Source organism: Capsicum annuum, chromosome 3 (assembly GCF_002878395.1).
Source record: "Capsicum annuum cultivar UCD-10X-F1 chromosome 3, UCD10Xv1.1, whole genome shotgun sequence".
Classification (NCBI taxonomy): Eukaryota; Viridiplantae; Streptophyta; class Magnoliopsida; order Solanales; family Solanaceae; genus Capsicum; species Capsicum annuum.
In genome coordinates, this window is record NC_061113.1 from 243,161,182 (window position 1) to 243,182,206 (window position 21,025).

Genomic DNA, 21,025 nt, shown 5'->3' on the forward strand with positions numbered 1-21,025 from the left:
TTGTAAACATCTTAACTAATATAGATTTATTAGTAATTTAAAGAAAAATCTTTTAATAAGAGTCATTTATGAAAAATAAATCCTCAACTTTAAATGAATGGACTAATTTAAGCGTCTGATTATTCCTTATTTAACTCAACTGATTTGAGAAAAAAATAGGCAGTAAATTTTATTTGTATATATATTTCGACAATATATTTTATCAAAAATACAAAATACAACTTACTATTTTGTATAATTACAAAATAATTACTATGAAACCCTTAATTCTAAACTTACGTTTGCTACTTATAAATTTTTCTCCTTCTTTTATAGATAAAGGGTAGTGCTGAAATTAGTATGGGAGGGGCAAATAAGGATATGATCAATTCGCTTTAGGGGTACTTTGTGTACTTTACCATTATTTTACGTATAACAGCAAAACTTAACTCAGGTTAGAAAACTTCAATTCCTAGGTGCTCTTTTAAAATATTAAAAATTACACAAATACACAACTTATATTTTTAATATTACAAAAAATCTCAACTTTTAAAATATATTACAAAAATCCCAACATATATACAGAATGTTATGTATATATCGGTTATGTTATGTATATGAATGGGAGAAAGAGTAAAGTAATTAAAAAAATGGGAGAGAGTATAATTACTTCCAAAATGGTTGGTATTTATGTTATTTGTACTTTAAAATACGCATGGGCTAGTGCATACATGGTGTTGAATTTATCGATGTATATATATTTTAGGGAAATTATTATCTTACTCTCTTTAGTTCAAAATAAATGAACTATTAAACTATTTTTTAATGCCTAAAATAAATAAATTATTCATTCGTAAGAAGAATGTTGAAATTTCTTTTAATTTTACCCTTTCATTTAATAAGGTTCTTAAGTAGTTCACATTTTCTACGAGAATAGTACAGACACGAGAAGTTAGTAATTATTTGTAAGGATATTATACTACATCCGTCCCATGTTATTGTTTGCAACAAATTTTATAGTGACGAAAACAAATTGCAATCATAAATAAAAATATGAATAATCAAGAATTTTTATTGATAAACGATGTGGGTACAAATTTGTTCTTTCCTTGATTCTTCTCTCTTAATTTCTCCATAAATCGAGGACCTTACATGATTTTGTGGGATATCGGAGATCCAATCTTTTTAGGAATACCATGGAATATTCAAGATATTTCTTCAAGAGAGTAAGTCACCCTTTTTATAGGCATAATTTAGGGTTGATGTAGAATAGAATCCAAGAATTTTAACAAAATTTGGATTCTTTTTGAGTCCCACAAATTTTAGATGTCGTTATTTGTTGACTTTCTTCTTTACACGCCTCTTAAAAATCATTAATAAAAATATATTTTTATTAGTATACCCTTTAACTTGTTTACAGATTTAGGAAAATATTTATTTTCAATAATAACTTCAAACACATGTTCAAACTAACATATGAGCAATCAAATGAAATTGTAACTCTGTATTCACAAATTTGAACTTTAACAATAAATTTGATCCAACTTATGAATAACCAAAAATGAAGTTCAAACTATTTTCTGAAAAATAACAAAATCAAACGTTTAGAAAGAGATGAAGATTGGAAAATTCAAGTCCACCGAATATACGGTGTGTCCTTAAGGAAATTATTTAGGGAAAGGATAAAAATAACACCAAAACTAAAATAATTCCACAAAACTAGCACCTAAATTCTAAACCCCAATAAATAGCCACTCGGGGAAACTAATTCCAACAGAATGGCCATTGTTTTGGTACTTCACAATATATGTTGTGTATTTATTTTTTAAGGATTCCATGTTGAATTTTATTTTCTTTTGTTTTTTTTTATCAAGGGAGAATTTCACTTTTCTTTTGTTTTTATATGAGCACTTGTATTAATGTTGTTTTTTTTTTTTTTTTGGCTCCTTTTCTTTTTTAAAAATCTTACTCATTTTTATTTTTATTTTAAAATTGAGTAATTGCTTTTTTTTTCCTGATTATTTTGCATTCACCAATATTATTAAAATAACGTACTATTTGTTTTGTTTAATTTTACTTATTTATACAATAAAATATAATATCATATACTTTTAATATAATACAATTGTTAAAGATATATATTTATAATAATGATACAGTTCTCTATATATACATATTCTATAAATAACTATAGCATTTTTATACACATTCTATATAATTTTTAACTACAATTATTATTTAGATACATATTTTATACGACTATGAGCCCATTTGGATAAGCTGAAAAAAAGCGGTTGAAAAAAAGTGCTTTTGAAAGTGCTGAACTTATTTTAAAAATAAGCAGTTAAGTGTTTGGATAAAAGTGCTGAAACTTAAAAAAAGTTATTGATGTTTTTGGTAAATAATGCTTTTAAGCACTTTTTTTTTTGTTAAAATGACTGAAATACTCTTATAACTGTTAATAATATATAGAGTTGATTGTTATTAATTTTTTTTGCTAAAATGATTCAAATAAAATTAATATATATTTTAATACATACATACATACATATATATATATATATACATACATATATACATACATATATATATCTATATAATATTAAAAGTGTGAAGATCCTTAAAAAAGTTATTTGAACTTTTTACCCTTCATTAAACGTTTATACTTTAGACAAAATTGTTATTTTATAATTTTTTTTATTATTATATCATTATATTATAATATCTAAAATTAAAAAATCCTATATATAAAATAAAAATATCTTTTAAAAACTTTTCCTTATAAAACACAAAAATCAACTAACTGCCATAAAGTTTCTAAAAAAAAAAAATCTTATTTTAAATTTTTGAAGAAAAAAATAGCAACACCTTGTATTAAAATTTTAGGGAAAAAATACTTAACCTTTCAAAAATAAAATCATAAGTTTACTAAAGTAATTTTTTCTTTTTAAAATCACGTTCTTCTCAAAATAAAACCGTAAGTGTACCAAAGTATTTTTTCTTTTAGAAAAAAAAAAACACGTTCTTTTTTTTTAAAAGGAAAATTTTCCTTATAAATCAAAAAAATCATGTTTTTTATAAAATCTAAATAGCTATTAGGTTTTAGATTATTTAGGTTTGAATCACTTTTAAATAAGAATTTTTTTTTTTTAAGAGATTGAAATGAGATGCTTTGAAAAGATTGTTTCATATTATTAAGGTGCAATTATAGCGGAAGCAAATATTGGAATTGTAAGTGTGCTAAAGGTAGAAAAGGAGAATTAGGGTAAGGGTAAAATAGGAATAACTTATAATTGCAAGGGATAGGATGGTAATTTTGTTAGTCAACTTTAAATTCGGAAAAAATAAGCACCTATTAGGCTGCTTATTGATTTTAGCGTAAAAAAGCCAAAATCAACTTATTTTAAGCTACTTAAAATTTTGTCAAACGCTAATATAAGCAAAAAAAAGTGCTTATAAGTTGTTTTGACCAACTTATAAGCACTCCCAAACACCCTATATATATAGTTTCTACATGCATTCTAAAAATGTATCAATCTAGTATAAAAGAGTATCAATTAAGTATATGAACACTGCAAGTGTATCAATATAGTATAAAAGTGTATTAATGTGGTATAAAAGAGTATTAATTGGGTATAGGGACTGCATGTGCTTGCATAGAATTTCCTTTTTTTAAAAAAAAAAAGTGTATCAATATAGTATAAAAGTGTATCAATTTGGTATTAAAGTGTATCAATTAAGTATAGAGACTGCATGTGCTCAATTGAGCCAAATGGCTAAAAAAAGGAATTAAAAATAGCCGACTGGCTACAATTGTCCACCTTTTCAAATTGTGGCCATTTTTTTTATGTCTTTTCCCCAAATTATTTCCCTCAAGTGCTCGAAGTTACAGGATATATCCTTCCGAGATAAAATGAATCACTTCAACAGAATAACGATACCTCAAACTCTATCGAACTATGAACGCACTCAATGATAACAAATCACACTAGAGCTTTTCAAGAAAGAAGAGTGTTTTTACTTTAAAATTTCATTTATGTACCTAAGGAAAAAATTAAGTATTTATAGCCATCAAGGTGTTGCTTCACGAAGAGAAGCAATGGTTCAGAAAGATGCAAACACTCTGTAAAAGTCACAACCGCTTAGAAAGGTCATAACCATCTAAAGTGAAAAGGTGTCTATTCAAATTTCATCCTTTCTCTAGGCATCTTTTTGAAAAAAAACCTATTCATTTTTCATCCACACCTCTTAAAACCCTAACATAACTGGTTTTAATACACTCTATATTTATGTATCTTATCCACCTATACCAAGTAAGAAACTGTTGCATCAAAAGAAGGCAAACTTTTGCTAATGTGATTTTGTTGCACAAGAACTAGGAATGAAGAATTATAATTATCATTGAGACAAGGCACTGATGAGAGATGGTAATGAGCTTCAAAGCAAAAATATTTTGAGGCAATAAGGTGATGTGGAAGACTTAAAACAACATATGGTACGTTCCTATTCAAGTGGTAGTTCAGATAATTATGTAGTGATATCTCTAATTGTTCCGTCATAATCTTGCAGAAGTACCATTAGTCGCATGATTAACGAGTTCTCTTCTCAAGATCTTTCCAGCTGGAGATTTTGGTATTGCATTGATGAATGCTACGCGCCGTATCTTCTTGTATGGTGCTACCTGCAAGGTATTTTCTGGTTACAAATAATATGCATCTGTTGTTTACTTGTTATGTGATAGTTCAGAAACAGTCCTATGCACAGCACATCAAAGCAAAGTAAGATGGTAAACAGATGCCATGCACTAACTAATTCATTTGGATACTTGTACCTGTTTTGCAATGGCATCTATAATTTGCGACTCGCTAATAGTGCTCCCAGGTCTTCTGACTATGTAAGCCATAGGAATCTGCCCTGCTTCTTCATCAGGATATCTGGAGTCAAGTGAGAAAAGAGAACAGATGAGTGTCGCTCTCCAATTACACAGTAGACTGAAGATTCACCTAATGTTCTAAAAGCCTCTCTAGTCTCTTCAGTATCAGGGTCATAAAGTTAAAAAGCATGCTGTGACAAATACAAGTTTCAGGCATGAATATGACCATAAGGAGCGGTCGAAGAGAGTAGAATTTTCCAGACTGGAATTTTGTGAAGCATTTAGAAAATTTCATTACACATGAGATGCTAGTTAAATATTTGTGAGGGAATATGACGAAGAAGTAGCCTCTTTGTAGAGGAAGACTAGCTTGCAATTTTTGGTACCGTAATGCACATTGGTTAAGTTGTTTTTTCCCGGAAATGCAGCGTATATGATATCAAATACAAATTGGACAAAAGAGTTAGTATGAGTTTTCCATCATACTGATACATGAGTAGTAACGCGATGAGAATAGGAAGACGGTAGATGAAGACAGAGAGGATGACATACGGAATAACTGCTGCATCAGCAACAGCAGGAATTGACTGAAGTAAATGTTCAAGTTCAGCAGGGGGAACCTGAAAGTTCATCCATTCGTAAGATAATGATGCAGTAAGAGATGCGAGATAGGAAGTTATCATGCTAGTGGCTGGTGACAAATTCATTTAGGGACAGCTATAATTTACCTGATATGCCTTGTACTTTATAAGTTCTTTTAACCTATCAACAACATATAGAAACCCATCCTTGTCAAAATAGCAGAGATCGCCAGTTTTCAGCCAACCTTCTGGATCGAGTGTTGCTGAGGTAGCTTGTTTATCTCCAACATAGCCTGTCATTCACCAATATTGTCTTTCAGAATTCAAGTGTGACTGAAGGGTATTCTAAAGCCAAATTGGAAACAAATTTACCAGCAATCATAGAATAGTATGCTTTAGATTCTAAATATTTGCAATCTCTAATGAGTATTATTTAGCATATTTGGCTCCTTGACATATGAAGGAAAATCCTCGTCTGTGGTATATAGTAGTAAACTATGCACGTCAAATTTTTAATGTGTCTCTTTTATTTTACTTACCAACTCAATGCTGCAAGTTATTTCTGAAATTCCAGTTCAAAACTACTACTCTCATTGAACTTCCTAGTTCCTGAAGCAACATTTTATTGCATACTGAAAAAAACAAGCAATGACTGGAATATAACTAATGTCAAATTCATTCAAGCTCATCCATTTCAACTTGCACCGATATATAGTTGAAATGCCACATAGTAGCAGTAGATACACACACGGGCTTAAATTTTACATTCAAGCATCACCTTTCATGATCGTTGGCCCACGTAACCAAAGTTCTCCACGCTGGTCAGGCGGCAAGCTCTCTCCGCTATCAGGATCAACAATCTTAGCTTCCAGATTCATAGCAAGGCGACCAGCAGATCCATACCGCTCTGTTTCCTCAATGCCATTCATCCCTGTTGATCCTCCAGTAGTCTCAGTCAGACCATATCCCTATGATGCATCAAAATTGAACCCTATTAAAACAAAAATCGTGGCTCAAAATCATTACACGCACGCAGGCACAATATGTATACCTCGTGGCATCTAGCTAGCATAAGTACGAACAAATCATTACTTGTATATGTATCCGCAAAAGAATCACCGACTAGAGGTTGGCAAGTAGCCAAAGAACATTTGGTTGGCAAGACACAAAAAGCTTTTCCTCCTTCACATGTGCAAATGACAAGTGGTCAAAAGACCATTGGTTGGCAAGGCACAAAAAGCCTGGTGCAGTCAAGACATAGATCACTTCTCAGAGTTTGTAACTAGCACAAAGGCCATTTCTCTCTATAGTTTGTCAGGGGCATATCCAACTGACCAGCTATGGTTCATCAGAATTCATGAATTTTGGCTTCGGTTATATGTGTGTTCAAAAATTTACTAAATATATATAAATAATAGATTTTGAAATCAATAAATTTGATGAAAGTGATAGAATTTATGAATTTGAATGCGTAAACTTCAAATCCTAGATTCGTCATTGAGTCTTGTAGCTCTCACATGCATTTGTATGCATTAAGTCGATTCTGTGTACTGATGAAAATCCATCTCATCCTTGTGAATCTTATCATATTAGCAGAGCTTGACGTATCAATTTGACCCACCAATAAATGAATAAATTTACAAGCAATGTCACTTATCCAAATTTAGCAAGTTAGGTGATTTACGTTGTCATGAGTAGGGGTGTACAAACTAAATCGTTAAGTCAAATCGAACCGATTAATCAAATCAAATCGAGGAAAAAAACTGACTTATGCTTTGGTTTGATTGGTTTGGTGCTGGCAAAAAAAATCCGATCATTCTTGGTTTGGTTTGATATTAGAAAAAATAAAATCAAACCGAATCCAAATCGAACCGACGTAATACATATATAATTTTAATTTTTTATACGTAAAAAAATATTACTTATAATCTACTTTCTAATTACTTTTATTATTTTTTTATATTCAAAAAATAAATATATATTCTTGGACTTTTAATTATAGTATTTTTTCATTAATAATAAATTAATACAAAGCCCAATATCTATATCTATAATATATTAAAAGTGTGAAGGACCTTAGAAATGTTGTTTGAACTTTTTGTCCTTCATTAAAAATTTTTACTTTAGAAAAAATCATCTTTTCACTATTTTTTTCTAATTTTTAAAAGTTAATAATTAATTAATATATATTTAGGGTAAAATCTTTTCTTATTAGAAGTCGTCAGAATTAATGACAACTAATATTTTTTCCATTAGTTTAAGAATTATAAAACAACTACATTTGATTTTAATAATATTTGAAAAATCTAGAAACAAATATAAAAGTCTTAGAATAAGAAAATTTTAATAAGTATAAAATTTTAAAAAGTTTTAAATACATAATAGGAAATGTCTTTTTATTGTTTTATCAAATTCTTATTTAACTATTTTTACTAAAAAAACACGTCCCACCTCAAAAAGAAAAAAAAAAGTAGTGTCAGATTGTAGTTAGCATACGACCTAATTTCTTTCTTTTAAGTATGGTTTTTGATTTAATTAGGAGTCCTTAATTTTCTTTTCTTTTAAGTTTCGTTTATCTTGATTTTCTATAATAATTAGTTTTTTATGAAAAAAAAATTTCAAATTAGATTAGAATTCTTTCATGTTTCATCAACTCTTTCTTAAAAGGAAAAAAATCGTACATCTATATATTGAGCATTCCTTTTTTCCAATAAATAATAGAAAAACATTCACAATTTAATTGTTAGAGTATGTTCAAGAAAAGATTAGTTTTATGTTCTTTAATATTAGTTTTTAATTTGTAGGTCAACAATATTAAATATTATGCATCTTTTATTAATCTTTTTTTTATCGTATAATTTATTGTAATTTCAATTGTTGGCTTTCGCATGATGTGCAGGTAAAGAAAAATTATGTGAGTGTGTGGTTGAGACTTCGTGCCGATTACGAGAGGATTTAAAGGTGTTTTTTTAAAAAAAAGAATTATTTCTCATTCATATTAGCACGATTTATGTTGTTAAGGCATTGATTAGAAGTACATGTTCTGCTCTTTGATTCGATTTTATCAAATTTCAATTCAATTCTTTAATTAACAATTTTAAATAGTAGACATCGAAAATCGAATCAAACTATTTCAGTTTGGTTTGTTTTATTTCAACTTCGTTTTTATTTGATTCGATATTCAGAAATATTTGAACTTTTTGTCCTTCGTTAAAAGTGTCTGCTTTAAACAAAATTATTTCTTCAATATTTAAGAATTGAAAATTTCTTAAATATTTTAATAAAACGTATGTTATCTTTGCGCTATTTTATTAAAGTGTGAAGGATCTTTAAGAAGTGATTTAAATTTTTTGCTCTTCATTAAAAAATTTTGCAATAGACAAAATAATCTAATTTTAAATAATCAAATGTTACACGTGCGAGACACGTGCGGTTTAACTAGTTAATATAAAAACCTAAAACTCTTTAATTGCTTCACTTTTTATATTTTACTTTTCAAGTTTTCAGAGAGTTCTCATTATTTTCTCATCTTCTCATTATTTTCTCATCTTACTTTTCTCATTCATCGAGTTGTGATTTAGGTTTGTTTCTCTTCTTTCTCTTTTTATGGAATTATGTTATAATTAATTATTTTATGGAGTTAAGTTTATAATAAGTTGTATAATTATTCATTCTTTTGTGTGCTCACATTTTATGTGAAGGAAACTTTCAGACAAGCTACTGTGACTAGTGACTTAGGAATTGAACTACTTAGGTATCCATAAAATATTACTTTGAGAGATGGTAGTTTAAACGTCTTACTAATTTGCCAACTTAATTTTTATTGGAACTACTCCATGACCATAATTTTTTTTTTTAATCTTTTTCGTGAAAACATTTAATTTTTTTCTTCAATCACATTATAATAGTAAAAAAAAATGAGAAAACCGAAAAAATCAAAAAAATTCGACTAGAACCGAAATAAAAAACCGATTGCATATTGGTTTGATTTGGTTTATAGATTTAGAAAACCGACATTATTGGTTTGGTTATATTTTAATAAAAAATCGAACTAACCCGACCTATGTACACCCCTCGTCATGAGTAGTATACTCAACATCCAATCGAGCACATAGTTGAAAATATTGATTTACCTGTTTAAGTATCATTAATTGAAATTTATTAGGGAGAATGTTTTATTAGTATTTAAATTGATAAGTTAAATCACTTCAAAATCTGTTTTTTTTGTTTCTCATTCGGTGTTCGGTGCCCGTATTGGATCCCGACTAATCCGAATCGTGCATTGTAAGGCCCATTAAGGTGGCAGCACAGCGATCCCAACAGAATTTTTTTCATATCCAGAGTCGAACCTTCGACCTCTGATTAAGGGTGAAATAGTCTCATCCACTGCACCACAACCCACGTTGGTCACTTCAAAATCTTAACTATATGAAACATATTAAAAACACAACAACATCACATAATTGGAACAAAATAATCATTTTTTCCCGTAAAATAAATTCAAACAATAGTAGAATATTTCATATTTGGGCTTTCCGAAAGTTTTCACATGGTCAACAAATCATAATTCAGCAACTTACTAAAAAAAATTCATTTAATTCACGTGTATTATAGAATACCGTACGAACAGTTTTAATTCAGGACAGGTTACAGTTTTCATTCACGCACTCTCCAACTCTAGCGCGTGATACCGAAACGCATACTATAAATAATTGTTCTAAATTATTTATTTAATTATCAACTATGACTAAATTAAATACAGTAAAACATTTCATTTAACTCTTGCAGGAGTAACTAATATTTTTTAAAATCCAAATCAAGTTTATAAGTTAAGAAGAAAAAGGACAAAAGTAAATTATAAAACTATCTATATTATTTAGAATTTATGATTACGTGTATATCGAAAGTGAACACCTAATATGGGCCGAGTACCTGCACAATCTCCACGTTAGGGAACCTGCTCTTGAACCGCTCTGCTACCTCCTTCCCCAGCGGAGCTCCGCCGCAGGCCAGTAGTTTCAGTGAGCTCAGATCATACTTCAGTACCAAATCCGATTTAGCCATTGCCACCACCAGTGGCGGCGACACCGGTATGTATGTAACTCTGTACTTCTCCACCGCCGCCAACATCTTCTCGAAATCGAATCTCTCCGTCACCACCATCGTCTCTCCCATACTCGCCGCCCTTATCACCATAAAAAAACCGAACACGTGAAACAACGGCAACGTCATGAAAGACACATGTTGATCCAGGTTTTCATCTTCAGGAGATGCATGATTGTATTTGTTGTGGTACAAACTGGCCATTAACGTAATTAAATTCTGGTGAGTTAGCTCAACGCCCTTTACTTTCCCGGTAGTTCCGGAAGAGTACAGAATCGCTGCCGAATCGGACTGGTGAATGACTGGGTAAGAAATGGGATAAGAAACAGGAGTTTCAATCATGGAGAGGAACTCAGGAGAATCGAGTATAATAACACCGAGTGGAAACAATGATTGGAGTTTACGGACAGTTGATTTTGTAGAGAAAGCAATGAGAGGTTTACATAACTGAACCATATGAGTTAACTCGGAAGAAGAAGAAAGCGGATTAGCAGGAGAAACAATGATACCGAGGGAGAGGAGAGCGAAGTAAACAACTGGAACATGGATTGAAGTAGGAGAGAGAACAAAAGCGGCGTTGTTTTTGGAAAGGGAAGGATAACGAGCTTGGAGATAAGAAGCGAGATTTCGAGTCTGCTGAGAGAATTCAGCGTAAGAAAGGCGTTGGCCGGTGGTGGAATCAATGAGGAAAGCGGTGGTGTTGACATTGATTCCAGTGGTTGGTGAGTTGAGGAGAGAGACTGTGTACTCAATGATGGAAAGAGGCTCATTTAATGGCGGCAATGGAACTGATGGTCTTAAGCTTTTGAAAGTTTTGGTATCTGGGCAGTAGCCATTTTTCGGATCCATGGGAGTTTTCTGTTAATCTTTGATTATATTGCTCAGTGTTCTTATTGGGGCGAGTCGTGAGGAGTCTTAGATCCAAGACAAACTGGTTAATTAATTATAGAAGAGATTTTGTAGGATCAAAAATTTTGATTATTGAGAGTTGAATACTAATATGGATAGATATGAATTGCTGTACCTAATAATTTTACTATACAGATAGGAAAAGAATTGAAATATATATAATTTCTTCCGTTTAAAAAAAAAATGATCTATTTTAATTTGAAATAAAATTTAAAAAAAAAAATTTAAATTTTATGATTTTAAATTAAAGTTATGTTAAATATATCAAAATACTTCTTAATCTTGGAATCCTAAACATGTTATATAAAAAAATTAAAATATTACAAAAAAAAAATTATTTTTTTAAATAAACTAAAAAAATAAATTATTCTTTTTTAAACTAAGAAAATAACTATTTTATGCAAGTTAAATTGGAGTTACAAGCCAACAATGTTGACAGGGAGTATGATGATGACGTTTACCTATATTAAATTTTAGGGGAGAAGAAGTAAGACTTGGCTTTGGTTGGTGGTTGGCAGCATGGTAGTATTATATTTCTAGACTAGTCAGATAAAATAGAGGACCCTAACAATGCACGTAGAATTCATGCTTTTTTTCTTTATTTTTTTCTTCTTTTTATACGGGGAAAAAGGTCAAATATATCTTTAAATTTTATAAAAATATTAAGATATATCTCCATTAAAAATTTAGCTCACCAATATTTTTATCATCTAAATTTTGATTCATATATACCTCTGTCATCATGTTTTGGGTCATATATACCTTTGTTGTCAAGTTTTTAATTATATATACCTCTGTTATTGTTAATTGCTTTGCTGGAATTTCTCAATCCCCTTTTTCTTTTTTTTCTTAAGAAATTATATTTATCACATTATTTTTTTATTATTACTTCACATATAATTAAATTTATCCCTTCTTCTACACATTAAACGATCGTCAAATGCTCTTATCTACCTCACAATTTCTTTGAATTTTTTCTAATTTGTCGAAATCTTTTTATTGTATTTTCAGATTCTTCCATAACCGTTCCTCTCATGCATACATACATACATACATACATACGTATAAAAGATATTCTCTTAATTAACAACTTGCTTTCGCTGTCTCTATATGAATTGCCTCTTTTACACTTCTACATCCTAATTTCTCACTTGATTTTTTCTTATTCTTCTTATTCTTGATGTTAGAATTGACGGTGGTGAGAAAGATAGAGTCGGTTGATATGATACTAAAGTAATTTGCTGTTGGTAAGAACTTTAATACTTGATTTTCGTCGCAATTGTGTATTAAATTTTTATGGTGTATTCTTGACTTTTTTCCATTTTTTTACTTGATGATTCTTGGGGATATGCAAGAATCGAAAACACACAACAAAGGAATTTCGGCAAATTAAAGAAAATCCAGAGAGATTTGTAGGGTAGATAAGAGCATTTGACGGATGGTTAATGTGTAGAAGAAGGGGTGGGTTTAATTATATATGATGTAGTAATTAAAAAGTGATGTGGAAAATATGATTTCTGGAAAAAAAAGAAAAAAAAAAGCTTGAAAAGTTTTAGCAAAGCAATTAATTAACGCCAACAGGGGTATATATGACAAAAAAATTGACAACGAGGGTATATATGGCCCAAAACTTTGACGGTAAGGACATTAATGAGCTAAAATTTTAATGAAAGATATATCTAAATATTTTCACAAAAATTAGGGACATATTTAACCCCTTTTCCCTTTAGATATAAATGGCTTCATAAAAAACTTTTCTTTTAAAAATTTCAAATTTCCAAAAGCCAATGGATACTTACTCCTTTTAATTTTACGCTTCACATTTAAAAGTCAAATTATATAAATTTTGACTCATTTTTAAGATGTATTTGTCATCATAGTTTCAAGATCAATCAAGGTCTGAGAAGGTTAAAATATTCATAAACTTATAGACAAACTTAACCACTATCTTAATAAATTAAATAGATTACTTTTGAAGCCTTAGATTCGCATAAAGCAAAAAGTATATCTTATTAAAACTTTGGATCATTTGATCGAAAAATAAGTTATTTCAAAATTAATTATTTCGAGATTAGTTATTCTACTGAAAAAGAAATAAAAATAATTCTACAATTTCAAATAATTAATTTAAAAATAAATTATTTTATATATTTTATCCCAGCCATATATGAGATAAGTCCATCCTAAAATTATTCACAACCTTATATATCCTTTATCCTCCTGCCCGTAAAACTGAAGGGTTGGTCCAAATATCTCGGGGAATGAGCAATATTTTAATTGTTCTAATATACTAATAAGGATGGCAATGGAGTAGGGTGATGCGGTGTGGGGCAAATTTAAGTAAGTTTTTCTTTTAAATGATGTAGTGTGGTGCGGGTTATGAGTATATATGGGTTTAAATTAAAAAAAAATTAAAAATTAATATTATTTTTATAAATTTACCTAAAATTATATGTATTCTTCACTTAAAAAATTTATGATACTTAAAACATGTATAACATTACAAATAAATAATTGTATAACTTTTTAAATTTTTTTATTCATCTTAATAAAAATTTAATATTTGATCATTACTTTTACACATGATACTTTTCTGATAATTTCTTAGTAAAAAGTGATATAATAGAAATTGGTTGTTACTATTTTCTAGTATTAATAATATTATGATTTTCAATGGAGTTACAAATTTTTCAAAAAAATAAAATAAAATGCAGGATAGCACGATGCGGGTATCCGCAAATATATGTGCGGAGCGGATTTAAAGGTGATGAGAAGGAGTGCGGAACGATTTTAAAATTTACGGATTTAGAAAAAATCACAATCACCGCAGCATTGCCACCCCTAAATTACATACTATGAAGGTTGTATGTTAGCAATGTCCCTAATTTTTATTTTCCTTAAAATGCCCTTAATAGTACACCAACACAATAATAATAGCAGGGGCTTTATTGTCATTTTACTCAAATCTTAAACCAGTTCCCCATTTTTGCTCTTTTCACTCACATTTAGGGGTTGATTGGTAGAATCTATAAGAATAATGTAAAATATGGTGTATTAGTAATACTTGTATTAGTTATGCTTACATTAGTTATGATTGTATTTTTCTTATGCAGTATTTGATTCGATGTATTAAAAAAAACATGAATTACATAATTTCTCAAAAAAAAAAAAAAATTACACAATACCCTCAATATGTATGTTGGAAAGGATGTGGAAATTTTTTTTAGGGGTAATAGGGTCTTTAAGCATGTTAATGCATGCATTAGATCCATTGCATTATTAATGTCATGGATTTTGAAGTATTAGTAATACACACCTCAATACACAATAGAGTGTATAACTAATGCTTGCATTAGTTATACATCGGGTAAAAAGGTATACCAAATAAGGTACTATTAATACACATTAAACTAATTCATGCATTAACATTTCGATACACTCTACCATTACTCTCTCATCTATGAAGCAACAAAGGGAAAACTGATGAATGTCATTCAAAGTTCTGATTTTCAATTTTTTTGTTTATTGTCTTTTTATTTTAAATAATCTCCATAGAAATAAAACTTTGATATCCTTTTCTTTAGATTATATTCTTTATATTATTGTTGAGACCGGAAACGAATCCAACAAAACACAAAGGGTGTGTTTGGTATGAAGGAAAATATTTTTCATGGAAATAGTTTACAAGTCGCTCAGACAAGAATTAGTTGGATCAAAATTGAAGCTTTGTGATTACTACTATATTTTTTTTTATAGTTTACAAGTCTTAGATGAATGTCGGTTGACCTTGAAAATTTCTTGTGTAAAGATTAGGTTTAATTGTATTGTTTTGATATCTTTATTATCTAATTGTTTTATTTTAATTTACAGATGTTAGATGAATATGGGTCGGCTTTAAAAATTTTGGTTTGCTTATTGATAGAATATGATTGATGTTCATCTAACTTGATTCGATTGCATGTCTATATGGTGAATGCTTGATTTTTTAACCCTCAACTTCTTCACTGTTTTTGTCAGTATAATAGAATTCAACATGTGTGTGTATTTATATATACATATATATATATATATATATATGTATCTTCTTTGTTTTCATTTAAAATCACTCTTTAGGGTCAAAATCTTCAGATAAGAATTAGTTGGATCAAAATCGAAGCTTTGTGATCACTATTATATTTTCTTTATAGTTTACTGGCCGTAGATGAATGTCGGTTAGTTTTGAAGATTTTTTTGTGTAAAGGTTAGGTTTAATTGTATTGTTTTGATATCTGTATTATCTTATTGTTTTATTTTAATTTACAGATACTAGATGAATGTGGGTCTGCTTTGAAATTTTTTTAGGTAATGGTTAGGTTTAATTATGTTATCATAATATGTCTATTAATTTGTTATTTTGTGGTAGTTTACAGTTCGTAGATTAATCTCGATAGGCTTTGAGAATTTTTGGTGTGTAAAATTTAAGTTTAATTGTATTGTTTTGATAAGACTTTTATCGTATTATTTTGTTGCAATTTACAGGTAATAGACAAATGTTGGTCGGCTTTGAAGATTTTTTTTATGTAAAGGTTAGGTTTAGTTGAATTATTTTGATATCTTTATTATCGTATTATTTTGTTATTGTTTACGGGTGGTAGATGAGTGTCGGACGACTTTGAGAAAAAATTTACCTGTAGAGATTAGATTTAATTGTATTATTTTGATGTCTCTATCATTGTATTATTTTGTTGCAATTTACAGATGATAGATGAATGTCGATCGACTTTTAAAAATATTTTTGGTAAAGATTAAGTTTAATAAATAAATTCTCCATCTTTACATACTCAAAAACATTAAATTTAATTATTATATTCACCTTTATTATTTAAGAAAATATCCTATTTAATGTAATGTTTGAACTCATTAAAGTGAGGTACACGCGCAAGGCGCGTACACCTAAACTAGTATATATATATTCTTTGTTTTCATTCAAAATCATTTTTTAGGGTCAAATCGCTCAGACAAGAATTAATTGGATCAAAATCAAAGCTTTGTGATCACTATGGAGTATATTATTTTTTTTTATAGTTTACAGGTCGTAGATGAATGTCGGTTAGCTTTGAAGAATTTCTTGTGTAAAGGTTAGGTTTAATTATATTGTTTTGATATCTTTATTATCTTATTGTTATATTCTAATTTACAGATGTTAGATGACTGTACGTCGGTTTTGAATTTTTTTTTAGATAAAGGTTAGGTTTAATTATAATATCGTAATGTCTCTACTAGTTTGTTATTTTGTGGTAGTTTACAGTTCGAAGATGAATCTCGATCGGCTTTGAAAAATTTTTGTATGTAAAATTTACGTTTAATTGTATTGTTTTAATATCACTTTTATCGTATTATTTTGTTACAATTTACAGGTGATAGATAAATATTGATCGATTTTGAGGATTTTTTTATGTAAAAGTTAGGTTAGTTGTATTATTTTGATATCTTTATTATCTTATTATTTCGTTACTGTTTACAGGTAGTAAATGAGTGTCAGACGACTTTAAGAAAATTTTTATGTGAAAAACTAGATTTCGTTGTATTATTTTGATGTCTCTATCATTGTATTGTTTTATTACAATTTACAGATGGTAGATGAATGTCGATCAACTTTTAAAGATATTTTTGGTAAAAATTAGGTTTAATAAATAAATTATCAATCTTTATATACTTAAAAAATATTAAATTTAATTACTATATTTATCTTTATTATTTAAACAAATATTTTATTTAGTGTAATGTTTGAATTCATTAAAGTTAGATACACGCACAAGATGCGTACACTTAAACTAGTGTGTATATATATATATATATATATTTGATATTTGATACTGACAGTGTTATTGAAATTCAACTGAATTTAGATTCAAATTAGAGAATTCAACAATATTCAGAAGTAAAAATTTTCCTAATAAAAGTGACTTCAAAATTGGTAGATCTCGAATTTTAGATTTCTAGCTAAGGATGAAGAAGTGATTATCAATAGAGAAGAACAATAATTATTTTCACACCTATATATCTGCAATATATTATATTGGAACTGAAATTTTACTGAGACTTAAATATTTTTTTTAAATTATTAATATACTCTATCAATTTTTTTAGATCTATTTTTATTTGTCCGTTTTTATATTTTGAATTAGTCAATAATACTTGTGTAGTTTATAAAATTAATAAATAATCTATTTAATTTTATTCATTTTATACTTGACATTGAATATAATACATCATTCATTGTATTTTTTAAAATAAATAAAATATAATAAAATTATCTATTTATTTATTATTTATGATCAAGTCAAAATTAGATAAATATTTATGTTGACATGACCAGAGGGTACTTTGGGAATTTCGTAGAGTTATTGGGCTGAAAAATTGCATATTGATAGCGCCAGGGTCTAGAGGCTAGAGGTCTTAATCAAAAGTAGAACCCTTTTTTGCTTGAGGTCATTTTAGACATTTCCAGAGTTATTGTTTGGAGACTGCTATTAAAAAATCGAGAAAATCAAAATACTCCGAATAACATAATCAAAATTGAAAAAAATCAACTTTACATTGATTTGAGTGGTAATTGTGTTTGACCATAAATATAAATTAAAATTGTTTTGAAAATTTTGTGAAAGAAGTATGAGTGAAAAAAGTGAAAACAAGTTGTTTTTACTTCTTCTTTTTTTTCGCTAAAGTGAAATAATTTTTTGAAAAATGAAAATAAAATAAATTCTATGGCCAAACGGCTACTAAATAAATCAACATAATCAATTTAGTAATTTTTAATGCGAAATCAAACCAACCTGACTTATATATAGCTTAGAGATTGGTTCGGGTGATAAAAAAAGACTCAAAACACATTTTTCTCTTAAATTCCAAATTGTGTCCCTTGCTCTCACTGAAATGCCAATGTATGTTGGGCTGTGTAGATATTTTAGCCTACTTTGTCCATATTGCAAACTTTGATATCTTCAATTATCCAAGCATCTTTACAACTTGTGTACGTGAACTCAATATCTTGGGGCTACTTGATACACATTATTCCTCTCTCCATGCCACTTCAATCAAAAGAACATCAAACGAGTGAGTTGAGCTTGTAGCTGCGCTGAATATAAGTGAATCAAAATAAGTTGGTGCTAATAAAAATGGATGAAATAAAATAAATTGTGTTAATAAATTCATGGGTCAAAGTAAGTTCAAAATCCATGCCATGAGCCACCCCAATATTTTTTAATTTGAAAATCTCACAACCTATCAGAACCTCATGTGAGAAGGAATATAATAATTGTAGTAGCAGTAGCTGGTAAGTCATTTTACAAATAATTAAACAATTAGGACGGACAGGGATCAGCTTTTGTAACTACGTTCCCACCTTGAATTGTCTATGTATCTATCTTATTTTTAATATATAAATAACATAAATACCAACTCAAAGTAATTATTTTTTTCTATTTTTTTAATTATTTTACTCTCTCTCTACTAATATACATAATATAATATATATATAGTATTTTATGTATATATTGAGATTTTTGTAATATATTTAGGGAGTTAGAATTTTTTGTAATATTGAAAATATAGGATTTTTTGTAATATTGAAAACATAAATTGTGTATTTGTGTAATTTTTAATATTTTAATTGCCACTTTAACTTTTCTTTACGTTCATTAAGAAGACTAATAATTATAAAATATAATTTACTCCCTCCGTCTCAAATTATTCATCCCAAATTGAGATAACATATATTAATTAAGAAAAATAATTAATAATATGCCTAGTTTTTAACATAGTACCCCTATTAAATGATTTTTATATTTTAATTTGAAGAAAAATAATTAATGTAAAGGGTAAAATATGAAAAAAAAAAATTATCTCTTTTTTATTAATAAAAAAAGATGAGTAAAATGAGAAATCAAATTAGAAAATTTGAGATAGATAATTTGGGATGACAGAGTATTAAACAAGCACACATTTATGAAGAGATACTTGATAGCTTTACTTGTAAAGAGTATCGAGTAATAACGACTTTTTTTAAGAAAAACAAAAAATTTGAAAGATCATAGCTCGTATGAGTTAGGAAATATCCGTTTTAAGTATTTATGGGTTCCATTGTCTGCTAAGGGGCTTACATCTCAGCAGTGTAAATCTTTGGTGGATAAGACCACAACTCGTATGCTGGTAGCAATTTGCAACCTTCTGTGGGCAGAGGCGGCTCAATAAATATAGTGGCCAGCAAAATTTTAGCGAGGAGCCCTAAGATTTTATTACAAAATAATAATAATATATTACATATAATATCACTGTGAGTCTATTTTTCTAGTTTCCCCACCTATTCCAATTTATATGATTTTTTATTTTTTTTTAAAATTCAATCTTCTTAACTTTAACAAATGTGCTTAAACATGAATTCTTTAACTTTTTGATAATTCGAAACGACACATAAATCGAGATAAATAGTGTTTCAACCTCTTCATTTTATTTCGAAATAGGTGTGCATTGGCGATAAAGGAAAGAATTTGTGTAGTCTTTCAAAATTAATCTTGTTTTAGTATTTCCTTCATTTCATTTTACTTGGCCCCTTTTGACTTGGTAGACCCATTAAAGAAAATTAATTTGGAGTTTATTTTACAAGATTAATCCTAATAATGATGTCTTGAAACTCGAAATCTAACAATTACTATTTTCTTTAATTATTTAATACCGAGGCTAATATGGAAAAAGAAGTAATAAAATACTTGATTTGTGAAAATGAAGAACTAAAAGAATAATTTATTTTTAAAGAATTTTCTCAAATTAAAAATACTATTTATTTGTAAACAAAGCTATATGCACATATTAGAAAATTTAGCGGTCCGAAAGTTTGAGGCCTAAAGCAACGGCTTTCGTTGGTTTGGACAAACAAAAGTTAGTGGTGGGCATTAAATTGGGACAAACAAAAGTTAGTGGTGGGCATTAAATTGGGACAAACAAAAGTTAGTGGGCTTGTTTTGTCATACAGAGAGATTGAAACTGGGGACCATCTCTTTTTTTAAATGCCCTTTCACTAGGGATATCTGGCACACTTCACCCAGAATAAGGGGACCTATTCTTAAAGCTGGCTGGCTGGCTTGGCAGAGGTGATCTATAAAGTGTCGATTGAAAGAAATGCTCGGGCGTTTCAACAAAACTAACAGGTCCAAGGAGGCTATTTTACATGAAGTGAAAACTAGTTTATGCACTAGGCTTGGGGCTAATAGAAAACTTACTGAGTTTCTTTGTTCTTTGTGGTTGCATCAGGTGACAGTTTATATGTTGTTCTGTTTGACAGAGCAGGCAGTCTGAGTGCCCCTGGTTTGTAATGTCTTACTTTTCTTTTACAATAAGTCAGCAAAACAATTATTGTTCCGATGTATTTATATGTAATCTAACAAAATATTATAGAGGTGGGATGGTCAAGGAGTGAAGGTCGGAGGTGTTGTACCGGTGAAAAGTAAACAATGAACTTGAACTGTGTCACTTACGGAACTTGTGTTTCCTATTTTCATTAGGAAAGTCATTATACTCGTTTTTAAGGAACTTATGTTTTCCA

At 28.9% G+C, this 21,025-nt stretch overlaps 1 protein-coding gene and 1 long non-coding RNA gene across 2 annotated transcripts; one reads left to right on the forward strand and one right to left on the reverse strand.

Annotated features, from left to right (window-relative positions):
- Positions 1-4,410: 4,410 nt before the first annotated feature.
- Positions 4,411-11,971, reverse strand: LOC107862691 (4-coumarate--CoA ligase-like 9). The gene is made up of 6 exons (XM_047409650.1): positions 10,366-11,971; positions 6,212-6,401; positions 5,581-5,726; positions 5,405-5,472; positions 4,811-4,913; positions 4,411-4,660 (listed from the first exon to the last, which is right to left on the reverse strand). Exons 1-6 carry the CDS (start codon positions 11,383-11,385, stop codon positions 4,535-4,537), a joined length of 1,653 nt encoding a protein of 550 aa, XP_047265606.1. The 5' UTR covers positions 11,386-11,971; the 3' UTR covers positions 4,411-4,534.
- A 7,869-nt stretch (positions 11,972-19,840) lies between these two features.
- Positions 19,841-21,012, forward strand: LOC107862693. Its single transcript, XR_001672025.2, has 2 exons — positions 19,841-20,630; positions 20,734-21,012. It is a non-coding gene; the product is annotated as an uncharacterized LOC107862693 (long non-coding RNA).
- Positions 21,013-21,025: the final 13 nt, after the last annotated feature.